The sequence below is a fragment of the Microcaecilia unicolor genome, chromosome 2, assembly GCF_901765095.1.
Source record: "Microcaecilia unicolor chromosome 2, aMicUni1.1, whole genome shotgun sequence".
In the NCBI taxonomy this organism is placed as follows: domain Eukaryota; kingdom Metazoa; phylum Chordata; class Amphibia; order Gymnophiona; family Siphonopidae; genus Microcaecilia; species Microcaecilia unicolor.
The window spans coordinates 263,025,815-263,052,366 of record NC_044032.1 but is presented as its reverse complement, the minus strand read 5'-3'; the positions used below and the strand labels follow the sequence as shown (position 1 = coordinate 263,052,366).

General features: G+C 47.5%; 1 protein-coding gene across 2 annotated transcripts in view; it reads left to right on the top strand.

Moving 5' to 3' along the window:
• The window catches only part of IDH3G (isocitrate dehydrogenase (NAD(+)) 3 non-catalytic subunit gamma), a 57,923-nt gene that overhangs the window by 7,352 nt on the left and 24,019 nt on the right, over window positions 1-26,552 (top strand). For both annotated transcript variants that reach the window (XM_030194084.1, XM_030194083.1), the window contains exons 2-8: window positions 5,430-5,471; window positions 19,250-19,261; window positions 19,802-19,899; window positions 21,839-21,954; window positions 22,268-22,328; window positions 22,469-22,601; window positions 22,739-22,872. In XM_030194084.1, coding sequence (XP_030049944.1) covers window positions 5,430-5,471; window positions 19,250-19,261; window positions 19,802-19,899; window positions 21,839-21,954; window positions 22,268-22,328; window positions 22,469-22,601; window positions 22,739-22,872 — 596 coding nt within the window. The remainder of the gene's footprint in view (window positions 1-5,429; window positions 5,472-19,249; window positions 19,262-19,801; window positions 19,900-21,838; window positions 21,955-22,267; window positions 22,329-22,468; window positions 22,602-22,738; window positions 22,873-26,552) is intronic.

Sequence of the window (26,552 nt, the reverse complement as noted above, 5' to 3'; positions counted from 1 at the left end):
CACCAAGGGGGTGCCCCACGCTTGGAAGATCTGGCGCACCACTCTGGAGTTGAGCGACCACTCGTGAGGTTGCATAATCCGGCTCAGTCTGTCGGCCAGACTGTTGTTTACGCCTGCCAGATATGTGGCTTGGAGCACCATGCCGAGACGGCGAGCCCAGAGCCACATGCTGACGGCTTCCTGACACAGGGGGCGAGATCCGGTGCCCCCCTGCTTGTTGACATAGTACATGGCAACCTGGTTGTCTGTCTGAATTTGGATAATTTGATGGGACAGCCAATCTCTGAAAGCCTTCAGAGCGTTCCAGATCGCTCGCAACTCCAGGAGATTGATCTGTAGACCACGTTCCTGGAGGGACCAGCTTCCTTGGGTGTGAAGCCCATCGACATGAGCTCCCCATCCCAGGAGAGACGCATCCGTTGTCAGCACTTTTTGTGGCTGAGGAATTTGGAAAGGACGTCCCAGAGTCAAATTGGACCAGATTGTCCACCAATACAGGGATTCGAGAAAACTCGTGGACAGGTGGATCACGTCTTCTAGACCCCCAGCAGCCTGATACCACTGGGAGGCTAGGGTCCATTGAGCAGATCTCATGTGAAGACGGGCCATGGGAGTCACATGAACTGTGGAGGCCATGTGGCCCAGCAATCTCAACATCTGCCGAGCTGTGATCTGCTGGGACGCTCGCACCCGCGAGACGAGGGACAACAAGTTGTTGGCCCTCGTCTCTGGGAGATAGGCGCGAGCCGTCCGAGAATCCAGCAGAGCTCCTATGAATTCGAGTTTCTGCACTGGGAGAAGATGGGACTTTGGATAATTTATCACAAACCCCAGTAGCTCCAGGAGGCGAATAGTCATCTGCATGGACTGCAGGGCTCCTGCCTCGGATGTGTTCTTCACCAGCCAATCGTCGAGATATGGGAACACGTGCACCCCCAGCCTGCGAAGTGCCGCTGCTACCACAGCTAGGCACTTTGTGAACACCCTGGGCGCAGAGGCGAGCCCAAAGGGTAGCACACAGTACTGGAAGTGGCGTGTGCCCAACTGAAATCGCAGATACTGTCTGTGAGCTGGCAGTATCGGGATGTGTGTGTAGGCATCCTTCAAGTCCAGAGAGCATAGCCAATCGTTTTGCTGAATCATGGGGAGAAGGGTGCCCAGGGAAAGCATCCTGAACTTTTCTTTTACGAGATATTTGTTCAGGGCCCTTAGGTCTAGGATGGGACGCATCCCCCCTGTTTTCTTTTCCACAAGGAAGTACCTGGAATAGAATCCCAGCCCTTCTTGCCTAGATGGCACGGGCTCGACCGCATTGGCGCTGACAAGGGCGGAGAGTTCCTCTGCAAGTACCTGCTTGTGCTGGAAGCTGTAAGACTGAGCTCCCGGTGGACAATTTGGAGGTTTTGAGGCCAAATTGAGGGTGTATCCTTGCCGGACTATTTGGAGAACCCACTGGTCGGAGGTTATGAGAGGCCACCTTTGGTGAAAAGCTTTCAACCTCCCTCCGACTGGCAGGTCGCCCGGCACTGACGCTTGGATGTCGGCTATGCTCTGCTGGAGCCAGTCAAAAGCTCGTCCCTTGCTTTTGCTGGGGAGCCGCGGGGCCTTGCTGAGGCGCACGCTGCTGACGAGAGCGAGCGCGCTGGGGCTTAGCCTGGGCCGCAGGCTGTCGAGAAGGAGGGTTGTACCTACGCTTGCCAGAAGAGTAGGGAACAGTCCTCCTTCCCCCAAAAAATCTTCTACCTGTAGAGGTAGATGCTGAAGGCTGCCGGCGGGAGAACTTGTCGAATGCGGTATCCCACTGGTGGAGATGCTCTACCACCTGCTCGACTTTCTCTCCAAAAATATTGTCCGCACGGCAAGGCGAGTCCGCAATCCGCTGCTGGAGTCTATTTTCCAGGTCGGAGGCACGCAGCCATGAGAGCCTGCGCATCACCACACCTTGAGCAGCGGCCCTGGACGCAACATCAAAGGTGTCATACACCCCTCTGGCCAGGAATTTTCTGCACGCCTTCAGCTGCCTGACCACCTCCTGAAAAGGCTTGGCTTGCTCAGGGGGGAGAGCATCAACCAAGCCCGCCAACTGCCGCACATTGTTCCGCATGTGTATGCTCGTGTAGAGCTGGTAAGACTGGATTTTGGCCACGAGCATAGAGGAATGGTAGGCCTTCCTCCCAAAGGAGTCTAAGGTTCTAGAGTCTTTGCCCGGGGGCGCCGAAGCATGCTCCCTAGAACTCTTAGCCTTCTTTAGGGCCAGATCCACAACTCCAGAGTCGTGAGGCAACTGAGTGCGCATCAGCTCTGGGTCCCCATGGATCCGGTACTGGGACTCGATCTTCTTGGGAATGTGGGGATTACTTAATGGCTTGGTCCAGTTCGCAAGCAATGTCTTTTTCAGGACATGGTGCAAGGGAACAGTGGACGCTTCCTTAGGTGGAGAAGGATAGTCCAGGAGCTCAAACATTACAGCCCTGGGCTCGTCCTCCACAACCACCGGGAAGGGGATGGCCGTAGACATCTCCCGGACAAAGGAAGCAAAAGACAGACTCTCGGGAGGAGAAAGCTGTCTTTCAGGAGAGGGAGTGGGATCGGAAGGAAGACCCTCAGACTCCTCGTCAGAGAAATATCTGGGGTCTTCTTCTTCTTCCCTCGGTGTCAGACACAAGTTCACGGACCTGTGTCTGCAACCTCGCCCGGCTCGACTCCGTGGAGCCACGTCCACGATGGGGGCGTCGAGAGGTAGACTCCCTTGCCCGCATCGGCGAAGCTCCCTCCGCCGACGTAGTCGGGGAGCCCTCCTGGGAGGTGGCCGCAGTCGGCACCGCACGCGGTACCGACGTCGGGGACCTCACCCCGGGCGATGGGCCAGCCGGCGCCACGCTCGACGGTACCGGAGGCGCAAGCACCGCCGGTACCGGAGGGGTAGGGCGCAACAGCTCTCCCAGAATCTCTGGGAGAACGGCCCGGAGGCTCTCGTTCAGAGCGGCTGCAGAGAAAGGCAGGGAGGTCGATGCAGGCGTCGACGTCAGAACCTGTTCCGGGCGTGGAGGCTGTTCCGGGCTGTCCAGAGTGGAGCGCATCGACACCTCCTGAACAGAGGGTGAGCGGTCCTCTCGGTGCTGATGCCTGCTGGGTGCCGACTCCCTCGGCGACCCAGAGCTCTCGGTGCCGACGCGGGGAGGAGACCGGTGTCAATGCTTCTTCGACTTCTTCCGAAGCATGTCACCGGAGCTCCCCGGCACCGACGAGGAGGACGTAGAATCCATCCGTCGCTTCCTCAGGGCCGAGGTCGAAGCAGGTCGATCCCGGGGGGGCTGTACCGCAGGAGCCCTCAGGGTAGGGGGAGACCCACCCGAAGGCTCACCACCACCAGCAGGGGAATGGACAGCCCTCACCTGCACTCCACCCGATGCACCACCGTCCGACGACATCAGGAGACGAGGTCCCGGTACCACCGACGTCGATGCAGCTATCCGATGTCTCGGCGCCGATGCAGAGGGCCGATGCCTCGATGCACTCGATGCACTGGCGGCCAAGGATGAAGGTCTGGACGCTGATGACGTCGATGCACACGATGACCCCGGTGCCGATGCCGACGAAGAGCCCGAGAACAAAACGTTCCACTGGGCCAATCTCGCTACCTGAGTCCGCCTTTGTAACAGGGAACACAGACTACAGTTCTGAGGACGGTGCTCGGCCCCCAGACACTGAAGACACGAAGAGTGCCTATCAGTGAGCGAGATTACCCGGGCGCACTGGGTGCACTTCTTGAAGCCGCTGGAAGGCTTCGATGTCATGGGCGGAAAAATCACGCCGGCGAAATCAAAATCCGAAATGACGAATTCGGAGCACCAAAACTTTAAGGGAGAAAAATCTCGACCGAGGCCGAAAAGAGGCCTACCCCGACGACGAAAGAAAACTTACCGGGGCAAAAACTGGAAGTACGGGAAGGGGCAAACGAAACCCAAGGGGGTTTCCGGAGCACTTCCCGAACAAATTTAGAATTTTCCGAAGAAAAAAAACACGTCTATTTTAAAACGGACGCGCGAGGTCGACTCTCCGGGGCTCGACACGACAAAAACACAGCCGTACCGAGTGCGGACGAAAGAAGACTGTCCGGCTCGAGCCGGTTTCGGGCGGGAAGACGGCCGCGCATGCGCGGTGCGCGCGGGCGCGCGAGGACTAGCAAAGGACTTTGCTAGAGAAGTTTCCGATTGGAGGGGCTGCCGAGGACGTCACCCATCAGTGAGAACAAGCAGCCTGCTTGTCCTCGGAGAATAGAAAATTGTGAACCAGTGTTTAAGCATGAATGTCTATAACCTGCACAGAGTGGTGGGTACAGCTTCACCTTTTTTGGGCAGACTTGAATCTGCCATCATTTACTGCGTTACTGTATTATGTCTTTTACTTTAGATTACATAACTATGATTGAACAACAGTGACTGTCATGACTGTGGTCGTGACTCCACTTTTAGTCTCACCTTGTCTTCCAGTGATCAGCTTCAGAAGCTACTCCTATCTGTTCTTTTCCTTTGCATTGTTGTCCCTGCTGCCACTTTCTGTGTGTTCCAAACCTCATTCTGGTGTTCAGTGTGTTTCAAGGCTCTTTCCTGTAGTGCTTCCACTTCCTGTATGTTCCAAGCCTCACTCTGGTGTTCAATGTGTTTTCCACCTCTGACCTGTAGTTGTGACATCATCAGTGAGGGCCTTTATAAGGAAGTTGACATTCATTCAGGGCCTTTGCAAAGCCAAAGGTCTCCAGGTTTGTTGCTGTGCTTGTTGCACTTCTGCCCTGTTTCCTAGTTGGTGTGCTCGTATAGCACTTTTGTCCTGTTTCCTAGTTAGTGTGCCTGTGTGGCACTTCAGCTTTAGTTCTTCTGTCTGTCTGTGTGCTAGGGGTAGCACTTCTGCTTTAGTTCTTCTGTTGGCCTGTGTGCAAGGCTTAGCACTTCAGCCTTAGTTCTTCAGCTTGTCTGTGTTTTGGTGTTAGCACTTCTGTCTTGGTTTGCCTATTTGTTCTCTTGTGTGTGGCCATGTGGCCCAGCCTTGGGCTCTGCCTAGTCTGCCCAGCCTTGAGCTCAGCCTAGTCTGCCTTGCCTAGAGTTTGTTCCAGTCCTGCCTGCCTACAGCTTCAGCTCCAGTCCTGCTTGTTCCAGTCCTGCCTGCCTTCAGTGTCAGCTCCAGTCCTGCTGTTCCAGTCTTGCATGTTTAGTCCAGTCCTGATTGGAGGGTTTTGCCTGCTGCTGCTGCTCATCGACAGCAGCCCAAGGGCTCGCGTTGTTCCTGAGTCCATGACAGTTTGCTTAGAGCCTGGGACTGTGACAGTGACAAGGTTTATGAGGGCGTACTGGGGAGGTTATAAGGTAAGGTGCACATCTCCTTCTTCACAATTATGTTTTATTGGATTCTTTTCTTTTCTTTCCCCTCAGGTTGTGGTTGCCAGTGCAGTTAACTGGAGGAGCTACTCTTCAGTAAGTAATATAGCTTTATTTACATGCAAAACAGAATCACTTGGGGCAGGTTGCCAGCTTTATCCTATGTAATGCACCGTTCTACAAGTACTCTGAGAAAGCATGTGGGATTATAATCTAATCTAATCTGGCTCTTGTAGCCCACTTAGCCAACCAAGGTTCAAAGTGGGTAACACCAACATTAGTGCAGATGTACAGTTCTCACCATGTATCTGTATAATAAATGACGAGCAAGATTAAATATTCCTAAACATTAAAACCCGCTAACACTGTTCCCATAAGTAGGTGACATAAATCACCATCCTCAAATTTATTTTGAGGGTTATTCAAAGCAGTGAACAATAAGCCATGTCTTAAATTGTTTCCAGAAACACAGCTAAAGTTACTCTGTTCTCAGTTCCTTAGGCGGACTCTTCCAGTGGACCCTGGTCCTTCAGAGTCTATTCCCAAGTAGTTGTTAATCTAAGTGAAAGTAGTTTAGAACAGATTCTAGCCTTAACCAAAAGGTGGTACAATCACTCTAGATAGGGAATGCCTGATCCTATCTACAAAGTTGATATACCAGCTTAGCTGCAGTATTCTGCAACAGCTATGGTCAAGCCAAAGTTGTTTTTTTACAATAGTTTGTTTAAGTAAAGCTTACTATACCGCCTTTTCTTTGTTGAAGGTCAAGGCAGTATACAAATGAGACAGGACTATAGCTTGCACTCCTCCTCCCAAATGTGGCAAATTTGACGCAGTAGATGCAATTTCACAAAGATTTTTTTTTTAAAACTATGAGATCTACTTACAATTCCACTGACAATCTAAAATCAACACCACTACCCATATTGTATATAGTGAAGCTTAAATCTAGTCCCACCTACCATTGGACCCTTCTCAGGAATATGCTTCCCAGGCTATCCTTCTGAAAGCAGTTTTTGTCAAATTAATTTTGAGGAAGTTTCTTCACATCCATTCTTCCACCCTCCAGTTAACATTTCTCCAAGAAACAATAAGTTACTTCACAGGAGTGGCTCAGCAGAATAATGATCTGAACATTGTCAGCATAGATAAAATGGACCACCTCTAATTTCTTAAGTAAGGAACCTGATGTACAAGGAATAAAGGATAGGGAAACCTGGGAGACACCCCACCTTACTTGCATACTATGAAAAATCTGTTCCCCCACTTTTACCTTAAATAACCCCGGCCCCCTTTTAGCAAAGTCCCAAACAAATAAAAAATTGCCCCAGATAACTCTTTTTCACTGAACCTCATTAACATCAGATCATGGTCAACCAGGCCAAAAAGCAGTGGAAACATCCAGCTAATTTGCTATGGCTTCACCGTTCTTATCCACCACTGACTGAAATTCATAAAGTAACACCACCAGCAGAATTTCAGTGTTCTGCGGGCTTTTAAAATCTAATTGAACTGAATCAAGTAAGTTGAAATGATCTAAATCTTGCAACTGTATAGCCACTATAGCCTCCTACACTTTTGGCAATCATGGAATATATGCAGTCAGTTCTGTCCCACGTGTTTTCCTTTTACAAAGAAATCGACAAAGAAAACAGAAGAACAGGAATCCTCGCAGTTTCACAAAGGCACCAAATACATCGAAGGTGACACAAAAAAGTAGAAGCTAGATGATATTCAATATGTAAATATTTTATTAAAACATCCAGTGACTTGACACGAGCCGTGTTTCAGCCCGGGCCTGCCTCAGGAGTCTTTTGTTGGATGTTGCTTAATTCACTCGCGGTTTGTCTCTTAAAGTGAGTATAATTCTGCATCCAATTGAGAGTTCTGAAACTGCATAAAGGAAGACACCTATTTGTGGTGTGATATTATCTGTGACCATTTTTGGAAAGCTAGTCAACATACAACAAAAGACTCCTGAGGCAGGCCCCTGTGGCCGAAACACAGCTCGTATCAAGTCATTGGATGTTTTAATGAACTATTTACATATTGAATACGTCTACCTTTTACCTATTTTTGTCACCTTTGCTGTGTTTGGCGCCGTTCTTTTCATGAAGTCAATAACACTATATGCTGAATGAGAGCTGAATAAGACGAGTCATTCAGTAATCTCCTTAGGAGAATTTGTCTATACAGCTGCTAGGCATGGATCAAGATAACTTTCCTTTACTAAATTTTGGTAGAGTTTGCAGGGTGGTAGACTTAAGGGTAATGTTAGGAAATACTATTTCGCAGAGAGGGTAGTGGATGCCTGAGGGAATTAAAAAATGCACAGGATAAAAACAAAGGTTGCCTAAATAGGAGCAGGATGGAAACAAAACATGGCTGTTGAGGTATTATGTTGGACAAGAGTAGTTGGGAACTAAGACCAGTGCCACATGGACTTCTATGTCTGTGTCCTGCAAATGGCAAAAGAAAGGTGTGGATTAAGGAACTAAGGGGCCTTTTTACTAAGCTGCGACAAAAAATGACTTGCGCTAGTTTTGACGCGTGAAGTTGGCACTCCAGGCAGGGAAAAAGCCTTTTTTTAAAATGGGGCAGTAAATAACCCAGGCGGGCGACAAGATCTAATATCTGGGGACCCAAATACCACAGAATTTAACCACCCTCTACTCAGAGAACGTTGCTCCCTTGCTGGAGACCACGTGCACTAAATTGCGGATATGGGAAGCCTACCCCTTGAGCTTGATAGGCCGCATAGCACTGTATAATATGATGATCGTACCGAAATGGCTGTATATCTTCCAGACCCTACCACTCTATCTCAGACAGACAGGAAGATGAAAAGACGCTCCATAAGTATCTGCAGCGGTTTCTCTGGAAAGGGCGAAAAGCGCGTATACCACTGGCAATCCTGCAAATACCCCGTGAATATGGAGGATTAGGCCTTTTGAGCATTAGGCTTCTTACAGTGGCCAGTGGAATGAGACATATCTCGGACTGGTATAGAACCACATCGGATTTCACAGCTACACAGGTGGAGATGCAAGAAACACATTTCAGTTGTCTACTACACATTGGAGGTGGCAAAATGCCCAAAGCGATGCAAAGATCACACATACTCCCGACGGCCAAAGCAGTGTGGCAGTGGACGTGCCGATATCATCGCTTCTCCGGGACGGATACCCCCTTCATAGCAATTTGTGACAACCCTAAATTCCCACCGGGCACAATATACTGAAGACCCATCTCTTTAACAAGGTATACCACAAAGATCAACAAATGTGAACTCCTCCACATACATCCAGAACTGTCTTATAATATCTGCTTGTTATACTACTATCATATTTATCATTATAATATTAACCAAGATCCTTCTATAATACTAAATGTCTATTTTCTCATATAATTCCATTATTCATGATGTATTGTAAGCCACATTGAGCCTGCAAAGAGGTGGGAAAATGTGGGATACAAATGCAATAAATAAATAAATACCCGACCTTTCGCAGATGGCAGAGATTAGGCTTCACATATATTCTTCAAGCAGTGACAGACGAAGGTCAAGTAAAGACATTCGCAGAATTAAAAACCCAATTCTCACTGAAACCGGCAGATTACATACATTATCTGCAGCTAAGGCACTACATTCGCAGCCTGCCATGGGATTGCTTAACAGAAGATGTACAAGAGGAACTTTCCTCAGCTTACTCTCTACAATCGCAAAATAAAGTTACATTATCAATGCACCACAGGCATTTGAGGGATACAATGGCAGACCCAGACTTTCAAGACCTGGCGCAAAAGTGGAGCACAGAATTGGACAGTCAAGTGACACCCCAGGTGCTATGTGAGTACGTGGTATCGATCCAGAAGTCATCCAAAATGACCACCTACAATGAAATGGAGTATAAATTCGCTCTGAGAGCTCATATCTCACCACGCAGGGCGTTCCACATGGGGATATCACCATGTAAAGTAGAAGGAGCACGACTTGGCCACATGTTCTGGGGGTGTCCCGCCATCCAGAAATTTTGGAAGCAAATAACACAAAGCACGTCGGCCAAGTGGGGCGCGACCTGGAAGGGGGCCCGCTCATGTTGTTTGGACAATTAACTCTGGTCAGACCTACACTGGCTGGATTTACGGGATTTACCCGCAGAGCAGTAATGATAGCAAAAAAACTAATTCTCTTGGAGTGGATTACAAATGAAGTGCCTACTGTACAGCAATGGCGAAGCTACATGATGGAATACACGAGATTTGAGAAAAGAGTGGCGGACAATAAGCAAGACTCGAGATTTAAGGAGAAGGACTTCTATCGCATGTGGACTCCGTTTTGGCAGATTATACCCCCAGGGGATAGAGATCGTATTCTTAATATGTGACTGGTGGACAGGACAGACTAGACTGATACTCCATGAACAAAAAAGGCAAAACAGGGGGGGGGGGGGGAAGGGAGGGGAAGAAATAAGGTAGATAGGGGTAGGAGGGGGAGGGACGGGACTGGGGTAGCTGACGTTTGAAATGGCACCAGCAACGGAGGGCTCGGTTTGATAACGAGTAGCGTTAGGATTTGATGCATTGTATTAGATAGTGGAGTTTATAGAAGTGTAGCCTGTAGCATAGATAGAGAGAGAGTATTGATGTTTGCAAACAAGGCCCATGGAATGTAAAACCAGAAAGCCAATACGTCAACACAATATGTGAGACACTGTTTGCTTAACTGAACCATTGCTTAATAAACAAATCCTATATAATTCTCACCTCCAACGTTCTGAGGCTGCCTGGAACAGTGGTCTGCTAGGTGCTGTAGATCAGTGACGTCATGCCTCCCACTGATTGGCTGTGCCTCGGGTGAAGTCACCAGCCCGACGCACAGCAACAAACCGCGACCCAGCCAGCAGCAAACAGCAAACACTCCGCGTGTTTCCCTACTCCTCCCCCTGCCTATGAATTGGACGAAGAGGGAGGGCGGCGAGCGAGTGACCCAACCAGCACCAAACAGTCAGCGACCCAGGCAGGGGGAGGAGTCGCAGCCCTCATCCCCGTTCACTCAAAACAAAGCAAGCAAACGAAGATGAAGAGGGAGGGTGGCGAGCGAGTGACCCAGCCAGCAGCAGTACTCCTCCCCCTGCCTACAAATCGGACGAAGAGGGAGGGCGGCGAGCGAGTGACCCAGCCAGCAGCAGAAACATCAGTGACCCAGGCAGGGGGAGGGCGTGTTTCCCTACTCCTCCCCCTGCCTACGAATCAGACGAAGAGGGAGGGTGGCGAGCGAGTGACCCAGCCAGCACCAAACAGTCAGCGACCCAGGCAGGGGGAGGAGTCGCAGCCCTCATCCCCGTTCACTCAAAACAAAGCAAGCAGACGAAGAGGGAGGGCGGAACACCTGAAAATCTTTTCTTTCCAATGTTTCTCTAAGAAAGAAAGATTCAAGGTCCTAGGAAGAAAAAAGCACTGCAGGTGAGCAGGAAGCCCTCTTTCATTGGTTTCTGCTAACTGCAAAGCAGGACTTCAGGATCACAACTCTCAGGGGAGCGGAGGGGCTAACGAAAGAGCAACAGAGCCATAAAACCAAGAAATATGTGCTGCACTTGGAGTGTAACGAAAGGAGAACAGCTAAGGGTGAAGGCTGAGGACCCTGCAACTGGGTGGGACCCTGCAACTGGGAAAAAGGGAAGGGGGCCCCTGCAACTGGGGGGGAGGGGGGGCCCCTGCAACTGGGGGGGAGGGAGGGGGAACCCTGCAACTGGGAGACAGACCGCGGGAGGGGGGATCCTAGCACGTACTCTCATTCTCACACACACACTCGCACCGAGTCTCACTCTCTTTGTCACACACACACTCGCACATTCATTCTCTCTCTCACGCAGTCACTCTCACACACACTCTCTCAAACATACACACTCCTAGGAAAACCTTGCTAGCACCCGTTTCCTTTAAAACAGAAATGGGCCTTTTTTACTAGTTATAAAATAAAATGGGGCAGTAAATGGCCATGTGCTAATGTTAAAATTAGCATGTGACTATTTGCTGCCCAAGCCGTTACCACCACCTGTTTAGAAGGCGGTAAGGGCAGCCGTGTTGCCAATTACTGCCATGGTAGAAAATATAAAATTGTTTTCTACCGGGGGAAACTGAGCACGCCAACTTCAGAACTACCACCGGGCGCCCGTGCTACCCCGGCGGTAGGGTCAATTTGGCATGCGGTAGCGCTACCATGACTTAGTAAAAGGGCCCCTAAGTCCAGTGCTGGGACGGACTTCTATAGTCTGTGTACTGTAAATGGCAAAACACAGATGAAGATCAAGTCTGTATATTGTATATCACCTTATTATCATATGCTACGAGTGAGGGCGCTGTGCATCCTAAGGGGGAGAGGAAAACATCTTAATGTTGAGATTAGCAAGTTAAGTACTGTTAGCAGTACTTTTGTTTATAAAATATTGTCCCATGACTGCATCATATATGTGGTTGGCCTAATGGCAAATTGCCAACCAGTGTTTCACCATGAATGCGCAGAGTGCAGGGTACAGCTTCGTCTTTGTTGGGCAGATTGAATGGACCATGTGGGTCTTTATCTGCCATCATTTACTGTGGTACTGTGTTTTTTAGTTTAACATCTTGAGACTTTCACAGATATGTTCTAGCAACAATCAACAAGCAAACCATCATCCCTCTTGACCAGTTCTCTCCCCTGACAGAACACAGTGCTCTGAGTTTTGATATTTCCAATCTCAGTGCTTGTTTTTCAATTAAAAACAAAACAAATAAGCATCTCTGTATCTGTAGCTCATTTAAAGCTTTTATGACTCACCTCTAAAGCCCTCAATAGTTTATTAACTATCAGAAATAACTCTCTTGAACCATTACTGCCAGAAACTGTCAGATCTGACTAATAACACTTCATTTTTCCTTGTATATCTTGATACATTGTTGTCTGTGTAGCTAATATGGGCAGTCAGTAAAGTTTCAGTGTAATAGGGGAGATATGATCTCTCCAGGACTGATTTTATACCAGGATGCCTATGTGAGCAGTATTCCTAAAAGAAGCTCTTCAAATCAGTTCCAGTAGTGCACAGATTGCTAACGTATGTGCTCTGCAGCAGGTATAAATGTGTATCTTGGCATTTGCTTTAATGCCAAATGAAGGGCATGAGTCCAGAAGATATATGGAGGGGTGTATTCATCCCCACACTAGTTTTAACTAAGAAGCATATTTTTTTTTAATCAGTCCATCAATTTCAGGACTGAGGAAGAGTCAGAATTAGTAAACATTTTGTAAAGTTCAGTTGTGTCTGTGTAGAGTTAATCTTTTTTGGAAATATTTTAAGAGTTACAATGAGTAGTTGAGGCAAAGTTATCTTTATGCTTTGTTGAAGGAGCAAATAAACTTATCACCACCTTAAAGACTTCTCATGTTCTGTATCTATGGCCAGGGGCACTGGTATTAGCATGGTAATGACTTTGTAAATTTTGGATTAAGAAAGATAATGTCTGTCAGATGACTCACCATGTTAAGCCAGTGTCTTTTACAAGCTTTAACTGAATGCTGACATGCCCTCGGGTTCCCAGTAGACCAGCAGCATAGGCAACTTGAGTACATGTAATGCATCTTCTCTGGAGCTAAATAATCAAATGTCACTTTACGAATGCCTGGCTATTGTGGGGTGGGCCTTTCAGTGATCACCCCATCCCTGAAGGGTGACCTGGCATTTGAGTACCGGCACCTTTTTTGCTAGAAAAAACCAGTGGCGTAGCCAGACAGCCAATTTTGGGTGGGCCTGAGGCCAAATTGGATGGGCACAACATTTTTTCTTCCCCTGCCCTTCTCCCACATTTCACCCCTCTCCCAGCACCTCACAACTCAAAATATAAATACTTTAGCTCATGAGGATTCCCAAGCTCTGTCAACAGAGCTCTGAAGGTGGCCAAAATTTCATTTTACCAAGTTTGGCGGGCAGCAGCAACATCCCTGAGCCATTGATGTCGGCAAAATATGCATGCACAGTTGTCAGTGACTCAAGGATGGGGAAGGAGGAGGAAGAGAGATAAATGCTGGACCCAGGGCGCAAGGAAGGGAGATAGTGAGAGTGATGTGGACAGTGGGAGAGAAGAAGGAGGGAAGAGAGGTTGGGCATGGGGATGGAGTAGGGGAAGGAGAGAGCTTTGTAGAAGAGAGTTCTGGTTGCCTTTGGAGGCATGCTTGGAGATCCCCACTAGCTATAGCAAGGGTCAGAGCTGGTGTTAGACGTGCTGGGGTTCAGGTCAGAAAATAAAGGAAGGGGCCCTCCTGATCCCTGCCTCCCCTCCGATCTCCCCACTTGCCATTACTATCGTACCAACAGACCCTCACCAAATACAAAACAAGGGATCACAAAAATAGAACTGGGAACCCCAAGAAGTTAAACTTAGAATGTACTGCAACACTGGAGAAACAAAAACAGCTATGCAGTGTGCACATGTCCCAAAGCTAACATATTCCATTTAATAGATTCAAAATAAAATACTTTTTTGTACCTTTGTTGTCTGGACATTTTACTGTTCCATCATGCTAGTTCCAGTTTCCTCTTTTCCTGTCTTTCTGCTAATTCTCCTTCAACTGCTTGCTGTCCATTTGCCTTTTCTCTTCTCTCCTGTCTTAATCCATTCCTTCACTACACCTACCTTTGACACGTTGGTATTTCTTTTTTAGCTCTTTCCTCTCTGTTTTTTCTTTACTGCCTCTCTGTTTACTCAAATTTCACCCTCATCCTCATCCTTATCCTTTTTAGTTTTCAGCTATCAAATTCCATTTCCTTCTCTCACCCACTAGCTACCCCATTCCTCTTCTCAGTCCTTCCCCCAGCCTTCCATTTCCTTTTATCTTTAATCAAGTCTCCATTACCATATTTCTGCCCCCCCATCACTATCTTCCTCTCATTTGTTTCCTTCCCACCTCCCCTTTGGCCTCTCCCAAATAGTTCCACCATTTGCAGCATCTTCCTCCCTCCAACCTTATAGCCCAGCACACCTACTCCCTTTCTCCCCTCCCCACCCTTGTAGCCTAATATCTCCCTGTCCCTTCCAAACACACACACCCCAGCATTTTCCAGCCCCCCCCCCTTCCCTGTGGTCCAGCATTTCTTCTTCTCTCTCTTCCCTCCCTCCCTCCAATTGTCACTCCCTTCTGTCCCTGGATCCACAATCTCCCTCTTTTTCTCTTTCCCCTCTAGTGTATATTTATCCCTCCCTCTCATCCATCCCCATGTACAACTTCTCTTCCCTCCTTCTCTCCCACTGCCCACATCACTCTCAGTATCTCCCTTCCTTGCACCCTGGGCCCAACATCTATCTCTTTCTTCCTCTTCCTTCCCCTTATAGCATCCCTCCCATCCCCATACAGCATCTCTCTCTGTCTCCCTCCCTCCCACTTCCTCCCACTTCCATTTTCAACATTTCCCCTTTTCTCTTGCTGTGCATCTGTCCCTCCCTCCTCCTCCACATCCAGCATTTCTCCCTCTCTCTCCCCATGCATCTCCACCCACCAACATTTCCCACCTCCCTCTCTCACCTCTACCTAGCATTACCCCATCACCCCAACAGTGCTCCTGTCTCTCCCTGTCTTCCTGCCACCTGCCAGCATGCTGCCTCGGTCTTCCCCGCCGGCGCTGCCTCGGTCCCTGACTCCTGCAGCATTCTTGTCTTCACCCGTGGCCGTACCCGTCGCCATCAGCGCTGCCATTCATTCTCACAGGCAGCTCCGCTCCCACTCCCCTTTGCCGCATCCTCCAGCTCTCTCTGATGCACTTCCTGTTTAACAGGAAGTGCATCAGAGAGAGCCAGAGGAGTGGACGCGGCAAAGGGGAACGGGAGCGAAGCTGCCTGTGAGAATGAATGGCAGCGCTGACGGTGACGGGTACGGGTGAAGAAAAGAATGCTGCAGGGAGGGACCGAGGCAGCGCCGGCGGGGAAGACACGATTAAGCCTAGGGCAGACAAATTGCGAGGGGATGTTGGGTGGGCGGGCCTGGAGGGAAAGTGGCTGGGCCCGCCGTGGCTACGCCCCTGGCAAAAACACACTGGTTGTGAGTGACACAGAGGAATACTCCAGGTTCCAGAAAGTTTGCCTAAGGTCTTCTCAAATTTAGTTAAATCAAGTTTTACCACAAATCCTTTTCTTTGTCAGCAATCAGGATGAATTAGCCACACAAGTGGGTGATGATATGTGACAGCACCAACATAGAGCTAGCCCTCTTAGGGTTCAGAAAAAAACTTCTGTGCCCGTTATGAGTTTTGTCTATTTTTGCCCAAGCTTATGTCTGAGTTGATGATCATCTGTTGTCTGCATTGCTATTATAACAGTCCCCAGTTGAGCTTTGCATGTGGCTTGAGTCTACAGAGTCATATCTGGAGGTTTATAGAGCCCTGTGTTTGATGCCCCACGAATTTACTTCTTCCCTTCCTATGGAGCTCTCCTTTTTACAGCACAACAACTTTAAAAAAGAAAGGAGAAGTAAAGAGGTTTACTGGACAGCATGGGACAGATTATGGCCATGCACACGAGACGCTTTGGAAGCTCAGCATTATAGAATGACATGTACGCAGATCAGCGTGTAAATCCAGATTACTGTGTTAACATCAAAAACTGATTGTTAAACACCTCATTAATTTGCATTCACATCTGGGATCTGCACCCAAATTTGGGTACCCTATATAGAACCTGGGTGTAAATGCATTGCCTGCTTAATATTCTATGTTCCATATTGTCTACAAACATTTCTTCTTAAGGTGGTGCTCTTTTACTAAAGTTGCTAGGTAATTGGCATCTGAATTAGTGCATGGTAACTGTTACCACACTGCCATGACAGCTGGTCTGCTGTGGGTGTGGACTGCACATTGCAATTAGCATGGGTTCAATTACCACTCACTGTCACTGATGTAATTAGTGTGGCTGTACTTACCATGCAAAGAACCTATTTTTTGCAGTAACATAGGAACATGCTGGAACAGTAGCACACTTCCCATGTGTTCATTTTTGCACCTCTTGCATGGTAAGTGCAAAACTTGACTGCTTTTAAGTCAAAGATTCTGTTCTGTTTCAAATACTTTACCCTTTTCTACTTATATAAAATTAATACATTGAACACACTAAAAAAGAGTGTGCACATAACCCATATCAGATAAAATTTAAAAAAACAGGAAATGTAAAAGACTACTACTACTACTACTTAACATTTCTAGAGCGCTACTAGGGTTACGCAGCGCTGTACAATTTAACAAACAGAGACAGTCCCTGCTCAAAGAGTTTACAATCTAATAGACAGTAGACGACTAGTCTTACAGACATACTGAAAGGCAAGAGAATTTTTCCAGGGAGGCCACATGTTGATTATGAAAGAGGGGGATTGCTTCTGATCAGGATGAGAGAATAGAAGAGTATAAAATAACATTTTATAGATGTGCTGGTCTTGGAAGTGCTGGTACTGAAGCAGGCTAAAAGAAATCAATAAAAAGCCATCACATTATTTAAATTTATTAGGGATGTACACAGAGTAAATATTTTTGATTTGTTTGGGCTTCTTTTCCTGATTTTCAAACTTTGTTTCTGTTTCTTTCATATAAAAAAAACGTTAACATGCTAAACTATTTTAATATGTGCTAAATTTTAATGTGATTAAATTAGTTTAGCATGCACTAAAATTTTAAGACGCACTGTTGTCTGCCCTGGACTATGAATCTCCTCCTAAGGAAGAGGTTACAGTTCCATTGCACCCTGTCCTTAAAGATGCACTGACAAAGAATTGGGAATCTCTCCTCTCAGTGCATGTTGTACGAAAGAAGATGGATACTCAGTATTGTATCCAGAAGGCTCCCAGATTCGAGAGGGTGCAATTGCCTCACCACTCTCTGGTGGTTGAATCCACTCTCAAGTGAGCCAGAAGTTCTAGGACTCATGCCTCAGCTCTACCAGATAGAGAAGCTCGGACTCTGGATTCATTTGGGAGAAGAGTTTATCAGGCCTTGATGCTCATTAACTGTGTAAAGACCTACTAGCTCTATATGAGCATATACTTGAAGTCTTTGTGGTGCAGTATGCTCAGTCTTGTGGAGTCGCTTCCTCAGGAGCAGGCTGCAGAGCTTCACCAGTTGGCCAACAAGCAGCTGGAGTGCACATCCACAACTAGATTTTATATAGTTTAAGACTGATAAACTTCAAGGCCTTAGCGTTTTGAGACCTTTTTGTCCTTGCATTGTTGTTTTTCAGTGAGTCTGGTAGCTAGGGATTCCCAGATGTGAGAATACTAATGGCCTGCTTGTCCTCGGAGAAAGCAAAATTTATCTTTAGTAGGTGTTCTCCGAGGACAGCAGGCCAAGTATTCTCACATACCCTCCCATCTCCCCTAGGAGTTGTACTCCTTCAGCTATATTATTTTACTGAGGAGCCTGCACTTGTGCATCGGGCAGGAAGGCACCCGCATATGCGCGGTGGGACACTGCTAGAAATTTCTACTGTCTGTATACACTAGGCAGCATCTGCACTGGGTTCCATCAAATGATGTCACCTAGATGTAAGAATACTTGGCATACTGTCTTAAGAGAACATCTGCTACAGGTGCGTAACTTCACTTTCTCAGTTTGTATAACTTGTTTTGTTATTTGTTTGTTTGATTTTAACAATGGTTTGCATGTTTGTGCTCCAATTTGGACAGTTTAACTGGAAAAGTGATATATAAAAGATTTTAAATAATGTTCTCAGTTTGCAGTAAGATCTGTAATTGATTGTTACATTTATTTTCTGCTGACAAGCAGGAATGAGTCAAGCACAGAAGTTAGAGATGTCATCACATACATCTCCAGCTTTGGCAACTCCAATGTTGTAGATTACTTTATTGGGGTAGGCTATCCACCTACGTGGATGAACACAAAATCCCACGAGGTTAGGACACAGGCCACCTTAGTCTCAGCGTCCTGGAGTCATTGGTCCACTTCCCACTTCTTTTACCTAAGTAGATCACTTTATTGTCATGTGCTGTGAGAATGAGGGTGCTATGCAGCTCAGGAGGGCGAGGAAGACATCTTGACTAGTAAGCTGAATGCTGTCAGCAATACTTGGGTATGATATGTGGTTGTAACCAAGACTCCATCATGTCTGGCTGCCTATATGGTTGTCATGGTGGAGACTTGACAACCAGGATTTAATCATAGGTGATTGGGGCCTGCACAGAGTGGTGGGCACGGCTCTGGCCACCTTATTGGGCAGACTGGGATGGACCGTGCGGGTCTCTATCTGCCATCAATTACAGTGTACCACTGGGACTGAACGGCTCTCCCAGAACACCAAACTGAATGTAAAGTTCTGAGAATCTGCAATCATTCCCTTTTGCAGTGATCTCTTTAGCACCTCTGTTTTTTTCCACTATTTTCTTTGCAAGAGATGTTAGCCTCTCTGTGTTGTTCCAACGTTGTTAGCAATTATTTAATTTCTTTAAAAAAAAAAAAAAGGTTTTATTTTGTTGGTTAAATATGTTTTGCTTTGGAGCTTGTTCATACAACTTGTCCCAGATGAAGAGAGCAGGATTGCTCAGGAACTCAATCTCTTTCACTGCTCTGAGAGTTGCATTTCTTTGTGAGCTATGGAACTAACCGAAGCACTGAGGAGACCACTCCATGTGAGAAGGACCGTGCATGTTCAGAACTTTATACTCAGTTCTAAGAGAGCTGTTCCATTCCGGCGATGTGCAATGATGTCACTCACTTGTATGTTTGATCAATCCTGTTTATAAGAAAACACCTGTTACAAATAAACATTGCTTTCAACTAGCACATATTTTGCAGCAATGCAGTTTTTCTGACCTTTTTTCTCTTTCTTTTCTCACCTGATATTAACAGCATCAGATAATCGTAAGTATCCTGTATTTGGATTTATCTCATGCCTTTTGGTTGGTAGCCAAATCTACTGGGGACGGGAATATCTACTGTACCTGAACGTAAGTTTCTACTTGAGGGAATCGAGGATGAACTGACTTGCTCAAGATTACAAGGAGTATTAGTGAAAGAAGCAGGATTTGAACACGGCTTTCCTGGTTTTCGTCCCACTGCTCTAAAGATTAGGTTACACCACTGCCATTTTATCTCGCCAGCAGGAGAAGTCTTCTCAGTCTAACTGGCTTTTATCTTTTCCTAATAATAATTTGTTTCGAGTGAGTTCAGATGCTGTGACATTGTCACTTTGCCAGTTATGGACTAACCTAAAGCTTTGACATCTAAATTGTTTTCTTTCTAGTATTTTGGAGCACCAGATGCATTTGCAAGCTTATACCCATGCTGAAACACTTGCAGCTATATATGTACGTGTAGAACAAAAATTAGAAAAGCAGTAGAGAATACCCCAGGTTTGAAGGAAATGTGAATTATATTTACTATCTTTTTGTCTCCTCTCAGCCTCCTCCTGCCAAGTATGGTGGTCGTCACACTGTTACCATGATCCCTGGTGATGGCATTGGTCCTGAGCTAATGCTGCATGTCAAAGAAGTGTTCAGGTACTGTATGAAAAGGCCTCAGAGAAGAGTTCACAATCAGGAATCAGGCAGCACCTCAGTTCTGTAATCACAATTTTGTTTCCTTGTTACAACTACAGTGGGGGAAATAAGTATTTGATCCCTTGCTGATTTTGTAAGTTTGCCCACTGACAAAGACATGAGCAGCCCATAATTGAAGGGTAGGTTATTGGTAACAGTGAGAGATAGCACATCACAAATTAAATCCGGAAAATCACATTGTGGAAAGTATATGAATTTATTTGCATTCTGCAGAGGGAAATAAGTATTTGATCCCCCACCAACCAGTAAGAGATCTGGCCCCTACAGACCAGGTAGATGCTCCAAATCAACTCGTTACCTGCATGACAGACAGCTGTCGGCAATGGTCACCTGTATGAAAGACACCTGTCCACAGACTCAGTGAATCAGTCAGACTCTAACCTCTACAAAATGGCCAAGAGCAAGGAGCTGTCTAAGGATGTCAGGGACAAGATCATACACCTGCACAAGGCTGGAATGGGCTACAAAACCATCAGTAAGACGCTGGGCGAGAAGGAGACAACTGTTGGTGCCATAGTAAGAAAATGGAAGAAGTACAAAATGACTGTCAATCGACAAAGATCTGGGGCTCCACGCAAAATCTCACCTCGTGGGGTATCCTTGATCATGAGGAAGGTTAGAAATCAGCCTACAACTACAAGGGGGGAACTTGTCAATGATCTCAAGGCAGCTGGGACCACTGTCACCACGAAAACCATTGGTAACACATTACGACATAACGGATTGCAATCCTGCAGTGCCCGCAAGGTCGCCCCGGCTCCGGAAGGCACATGTGACGGCCCGTCTGAAGTTTGCCAGTGAACACCTGGATGATGCCAAGAGTGATTGGGAGAAGGTGCTGTGGTCAGATGAGACAAAAATTGAGCTCTTTGGCATGAACTCAACTCGCCGTGTTTGGAGGAAGAGAAATGCTGCCTATGACCCAAAGAACACCGTCCCCACTGTCAAGCATGGAGGTGGAAATGTTATGTTTTGGGGGTGTTTCTCTGCTAAGGGCACAGGACTACTTCACCGCATCAATGGGAGAATGGATGGGGCCATGTACCGTACAATTCTGAGTGACAACCTCCTTCCCTCCGCCAGGGCCTTAAAAATGGGTCGTGGCTGGGTCTTCCAGCACGACAATGACCCAAAACATACAGCCAAGGCAACAAAGGAGTGGCTCAGGAAGAAGCACATTAGGGTCATGGAGTGGCCTAGCCAGTCACCAGACCTTAATCCCATTGAAAACTTATGGAGGGAGCTGAAGCTGCGAGTTGCCAAGCGACAGCCCAGAACTCTTAATGATTTAGAGATGATCTGCAAAGAGGAGTGGACCAAAATTCCTCCTGACATGTGTGCAAACCTCATCATCAACTACAGAAGACGTCTGACCGCTGTGCTTGCCAACAAGGGTTTTGCCACCAAGTATTAGGTCTTGTTTGCCAGAGGGATCAAATACTTATTTCCCTCTGCAGAATGCAAATAAATTCATATACTTTCCACAATGTGATTTTCCGGATTTAATTTGTGATGTGCTATCTCTCACTGTTACCAATAACCTACCCTTCAATTATGGGCTGCTCATGTCTTTGTCAGTGGGCAAACTTACAAAATCAGCAAGGGATCAAATACTTATTTCCCCCACTGTAGCTAATAACCTAAGGAACAGTGTTTTTGCCTGGGGTCATACATAGAAAGCCAGTGACAGAGTTGGGAATCAGAACTGAGGCAGAGGATTCTACCCCGAGATCACATACAAAGGAATAGTTTTGATCAGAAGCCCTTAGCACAATGAGATGATTGGGATGGCTTTGGCAGTGAAATAATGTCGTGTTTACATACATTGTACTGCTGCAAGTTTGAACCCCTCCTTTTCATTTCTACCAATATCCTGCAGACTTGCCTGTGTGCCAGTGGATTTTGAAGTGGTGAACGTCAACTCCTCTGCACGGAATGAGGAGGACATATGGAATGCTATTACTGCCATCCGGAGAAATCGAGTGGCTCTAAAAGGTACATGTGTGCTCAGCTGCTGTTCCACAGGAATTCCTTAGAAACTGTACTGTGCTTACAGAATCACTTTGACTTCTGAAATCACAATCATCTACACCCTATTCCAGCAGCCACCCTGAAAGTCTGAAGGGTCACTGAGGAGCACAGACATTGTGAATCTAAAAGCACACTGGCCATATACTCACTGGCAATTGCTTCACCATCTATCTCTGATTTGTCACTGTTTTCCTTCCTTTCTGTCCTTTCCCATTCCACTGATATCAGCGGTTTCATTACTGAAACTGAATGCTTGTTTATTTTCCCCTTCTTGCAGGGAACATTGAAACAAACCACAATTTGCCACCAGCTCACAAATCCTGGAACAATGTCCTGCGGTGAGTGAAGATGGGCACAGAGAGAAGGCCCCATAAGGAAAAGTCCCTAGACATAGGTGGGATGGTACAAGAGAAAGAGGGAGAATAGATAGAAAAAAAGTGATCATTCAAATATGAAATTATCTCCTTCATCCCTGCAGAACAAGGCTGGATCTCTATGCTAATATGATTCATTGCCAGAGCATTCCTGGTATCCCGACTCGTCATAAGGACATTGACATCTTGATTGTTCGCGAGAACACAGAGGGGGAATACAGCAGCCTGGAGCATGAGGCAAGTGTTGCCATTTCCCATCCAAGCTCATTCACTCTGCTGCAGTCTCGACAAGCTCTTTCATAGTGTTTCAGGCATCCTAGCTCAGACATCACCTCTCTGAGTATACATTTTTTTAATTCCATGTCCAACTACAGAGCGTCTCGGGCGTGGTGGAGAGCCTTAAGATCATCACCCGGGTGAAGTCACTGCGTATTGCAGAGTATGCCTTCAGACTGGCACGGGAGAAGGGCCGCAAGAAGATCACAGCTGTGCACAAAGCTAATATTATGTACGGTGGGCAAAAGAATCGGTCATTCACAACATCAACATCTTGTGTGGGAAAGTTAGTTAAGGAAAAAGGAGGCACTAACGGACACAGAACAAGAGAGAGAAATGGGAAAGGGAATGCAGAATTGTTTGCCTGCAGTGGGGGTTCTTGGTGGTCCTCAGAGGAAAGCAACCACACAACTTTGTTAATGGTGCCAGCAGGGCCTCCTCAGTATGTATGGAGAGTCAATAATGTAGCCTTGGACATGGTCCGAGGAACAGAGGATGGTATAGTGTGGCTGCATTCTCTGCATGTCCACAGAGAACCCCCCCCCCCCCCCCCCCCCCCCCGTTACAAATAAGCAATTCTGCTTTCTCTGTGGATAAGCAGGGGAAATACCGTCTTACAAATGGGTGATTCCCAAGCTTAGATTTGTCATTGAATTTAGTTATTGGACAACTGGTATGGCCAATTTGGGTGGATTTTAAAAAGAAACAAACTCTTAAGAAAAAAAGGTTCTGGAGAATGCTGCCCAGACATGAGGGTGAATCCAGATAATGCTTGTAAAGTTGTGGACCAATGACCAAGTAGCCGATGTTCTCCGAGGACAGCAGGCTGATTGTTCTCACTGATGGGTGACGTCCGACAGCAGCCCCAGGATCGGAAATCTTCCTAGCAACAAAGTTTACTAGAGCCCTCGCGCGCACATGCGCGCACCGCGCATGCGCAACCGTCTTCCCGCCCGCAGCGCGAGCGTGCCTCAGTCAAGTTACAAAGCAAAGACAAGGGAAGACACAATTCCAAAGGGGAGGTGGGTGGGTTGGTGAGAACAATCAGCCTGCTGTCCTCGGAGAATACCTGCTACAGGTAAGTAACTTTGGTTTCTCCGAGGACAAGCAGGCTGCTTGTTCTCACTGATGGGGTATCCCTAGCCCCCAGGCTCACTCAAAACAACAAACATTGGTGAATTGGGCCTCGCAACGGCGAGGACATAACTGAGATTGACCTAAAACAGAAAAACTAACTGAGAGTGCAGCCTGGAATAGAATAACACTGGGCCTAGGGGGGTGAAGTTGGATTCTAAACCCCAAACAGATTCTGCAGCACCGACTGCCCAAACCGACTATCGCGTCGGGTATCATGCTGTAGGCAGTAATGAGATGTGAATGTGTGGACAGATGACCACGTCGCAGCCTTGCAAATCTCTACTATGAGCCGTGACATGACCCTCCAGAGCCAGCCCAGCCTGGGCATAAGTGAAGGAAATGCAATCTGCTAGCCAATTGGAAATGGTGCGTTTCCCAACAGCCACTCCCCTTCTGTTGGGATCAAAAGAAACAAACATTTGGGCGGACTGTCTGAAGGGGCTTGCCCGCTCCACATAGAAGGCCAATGCTCGCTTGCAATCCAATGTGTGCAATTGACGTTCAGCAGGGCGGGTATGGGGACGGGGAAAAAATGTTGGCAAGACAATTGACTGGTTCAGATGGAACTCCGACACCATCTTTGGCAAGAACTTAGGGTGCTTGCGGAGGACTACTTTGTTGTGATGAAATTTAGTATATGGAGCATGAGCTACCAAGGCTTGAAGCTCACTGACTCTACGAGCTGAAGTAACAGCCACCAAGAAAATGATCTTCCAGGTCAAGTACTTCAGATGGCAGGAATCCAGTGGCTCAAAAGGAGGTTTCATCAGCTGGGTGAGGACGACGTTGAGATCCCATGACACTGTTGGAGGTTTGACAGGGGGCTTTGACAAAAGCAAACCTCTCATGAAGCGAACAACTGAAGGCTGTCCCAAGATAGGCTTACCTTCCGCACGATAATGATAAGCACTTATTGCACTAAGGTGGACCCTTACAGAGTTGGTCTTGAGACCAGACTCAGACAAGCGCAGAAGGTATTCAAGCAGGGCCTGTGTAGGACAAGAATGAGGATCTAGGGCCTTGCTGTCACACCAGACGGCAAACCTCTTCCATTTGAAAGAAGAACACCTCTTCGTGGAATCTTTTCTGGAAGCAAGCAAGACCCGGGAGACACCCTCAGAAAGACCCAAGGAGGCAAAGTCTACGCTCTCAACATCCAGGCCGTGAGAGCCAGGGACTGGAGGTTGGGATGCAGAAGCGCCCCCTCGTTCTGATTAATGAGGGTTGGAAAACACTCCAATCTCCACGGTTCTTCGGAGGACAACTCCAGAAGAAGAGGGAACCAGATCTGACACGGCCAAAAGGGAGCGATCAGAATCATGGTCCCGTGATCCTGCTTGAGTTTCAGCAAAGTCTTCCCTACCAAGGGTATGGGAGGATACACATACAGGAGGCCCTTCCCCCAATAAAGGGGAAGGCACCTGACGCTAGTCTGCTATGGGCCTGAAGTCTGGAACAGAACTGAGGGACCTTGTGATTGGTCTGAGTAGCAAAGAGATCGACCAAGGGGGTGCCCCACGCTTGAAAGATCTGACGTACCACTCTCGAGTTGAGAGACCACTCGTGAGGTTGCATTATCCTGCTCAACCTGTCGGCCAGACTGTTGTTTACGCCTGCCAGATACATGGCTTGGAGAAACATGCCATGATGGTGAGCCCAAAGCCACATCTGGACAGCTTCCTGACACAGGGGGCGAGATCCGGTGCCCCCCTGCTTGTTTATGTAATATATTGCAACCTGATTGTCTGTCTGAATTTGAATAATTTGATTGGACAGTCGATCTCTGAAAGCCTTCAGCACGTTCCAGACCGCTCGCAACTCCAGGAGATTGATCTGAAAACCTGTTTCCTGGAGGGACCAACGTCCTTGAGTGTGAAGCCCATCGACATGGGCTCCCCACCCCAGGAAAGACGCATCCGTTGTCAGCAAATATTGAGGCTGACGAATTTGAAAGGGACGTCCCAAGGTAAAATTGGATTGAATTGTCCACCAATGTAGGGATTGGAGAAACCCCGTGGACAGCTGGATTGCGTCCTCTAGATCCCTGGCAGCTTGAAACCACTGGGAAGCTAGGGTCCATTGAGCCGATCTCATGTGAAGACGGGCCATGGGAGTCACATGAACTTGTAGAGGCCATGTGGCCGAGCAATCTCAACATCTGCCGAGCTGTGATCTGCTGAGATGCTCGAACCCAGGAAACAAGAGACAGAAGATTGTCTGCCCTCGCCTCGGGGAGGTAGGCATGAGCTGTCTGGGATTCCAGCAGAGCTCCTATGAATTCTAGTCTTTGAACTGGAAGAAGGTGGGACTTTGGATAATTTATCACAAACCCTAGTAGCTCCAGTTGAACAGTCATCTGCATGGACTGTAGAGCTCCTGCCTCCGAGGTGTTCTTCACCAGCCAATCGTCGAGATGGGGAGTGCATGTGTTCCCCTATCTGCGCAGCGACGTCACTACAACAGCCAGGAGATTGATCTGAAAACCTGTTTCCTGGAGGGACCAACGTCCTTGAGTGTGAAGCCCATCGACATGGGCTCCCCACCCCAGGAAAGACTCATCCGTTGTCAGCAAATATTGAGGCTGACGAATTTGAAAGGGACGTCCCAAGGTAAAATTGGATTGAATTGTCCACCAATGTAGGGATTGGAGAAACCCCGTGGACAGCTGGATTGCGTCCTCTAGATCCCTGGCAGCTTGAAACCACTGGGAAGCTAGGGTCCATTGAGCCGATCTCATGTGAAGACGGGCCATGGGAGTCACATGAACTTGTAGAG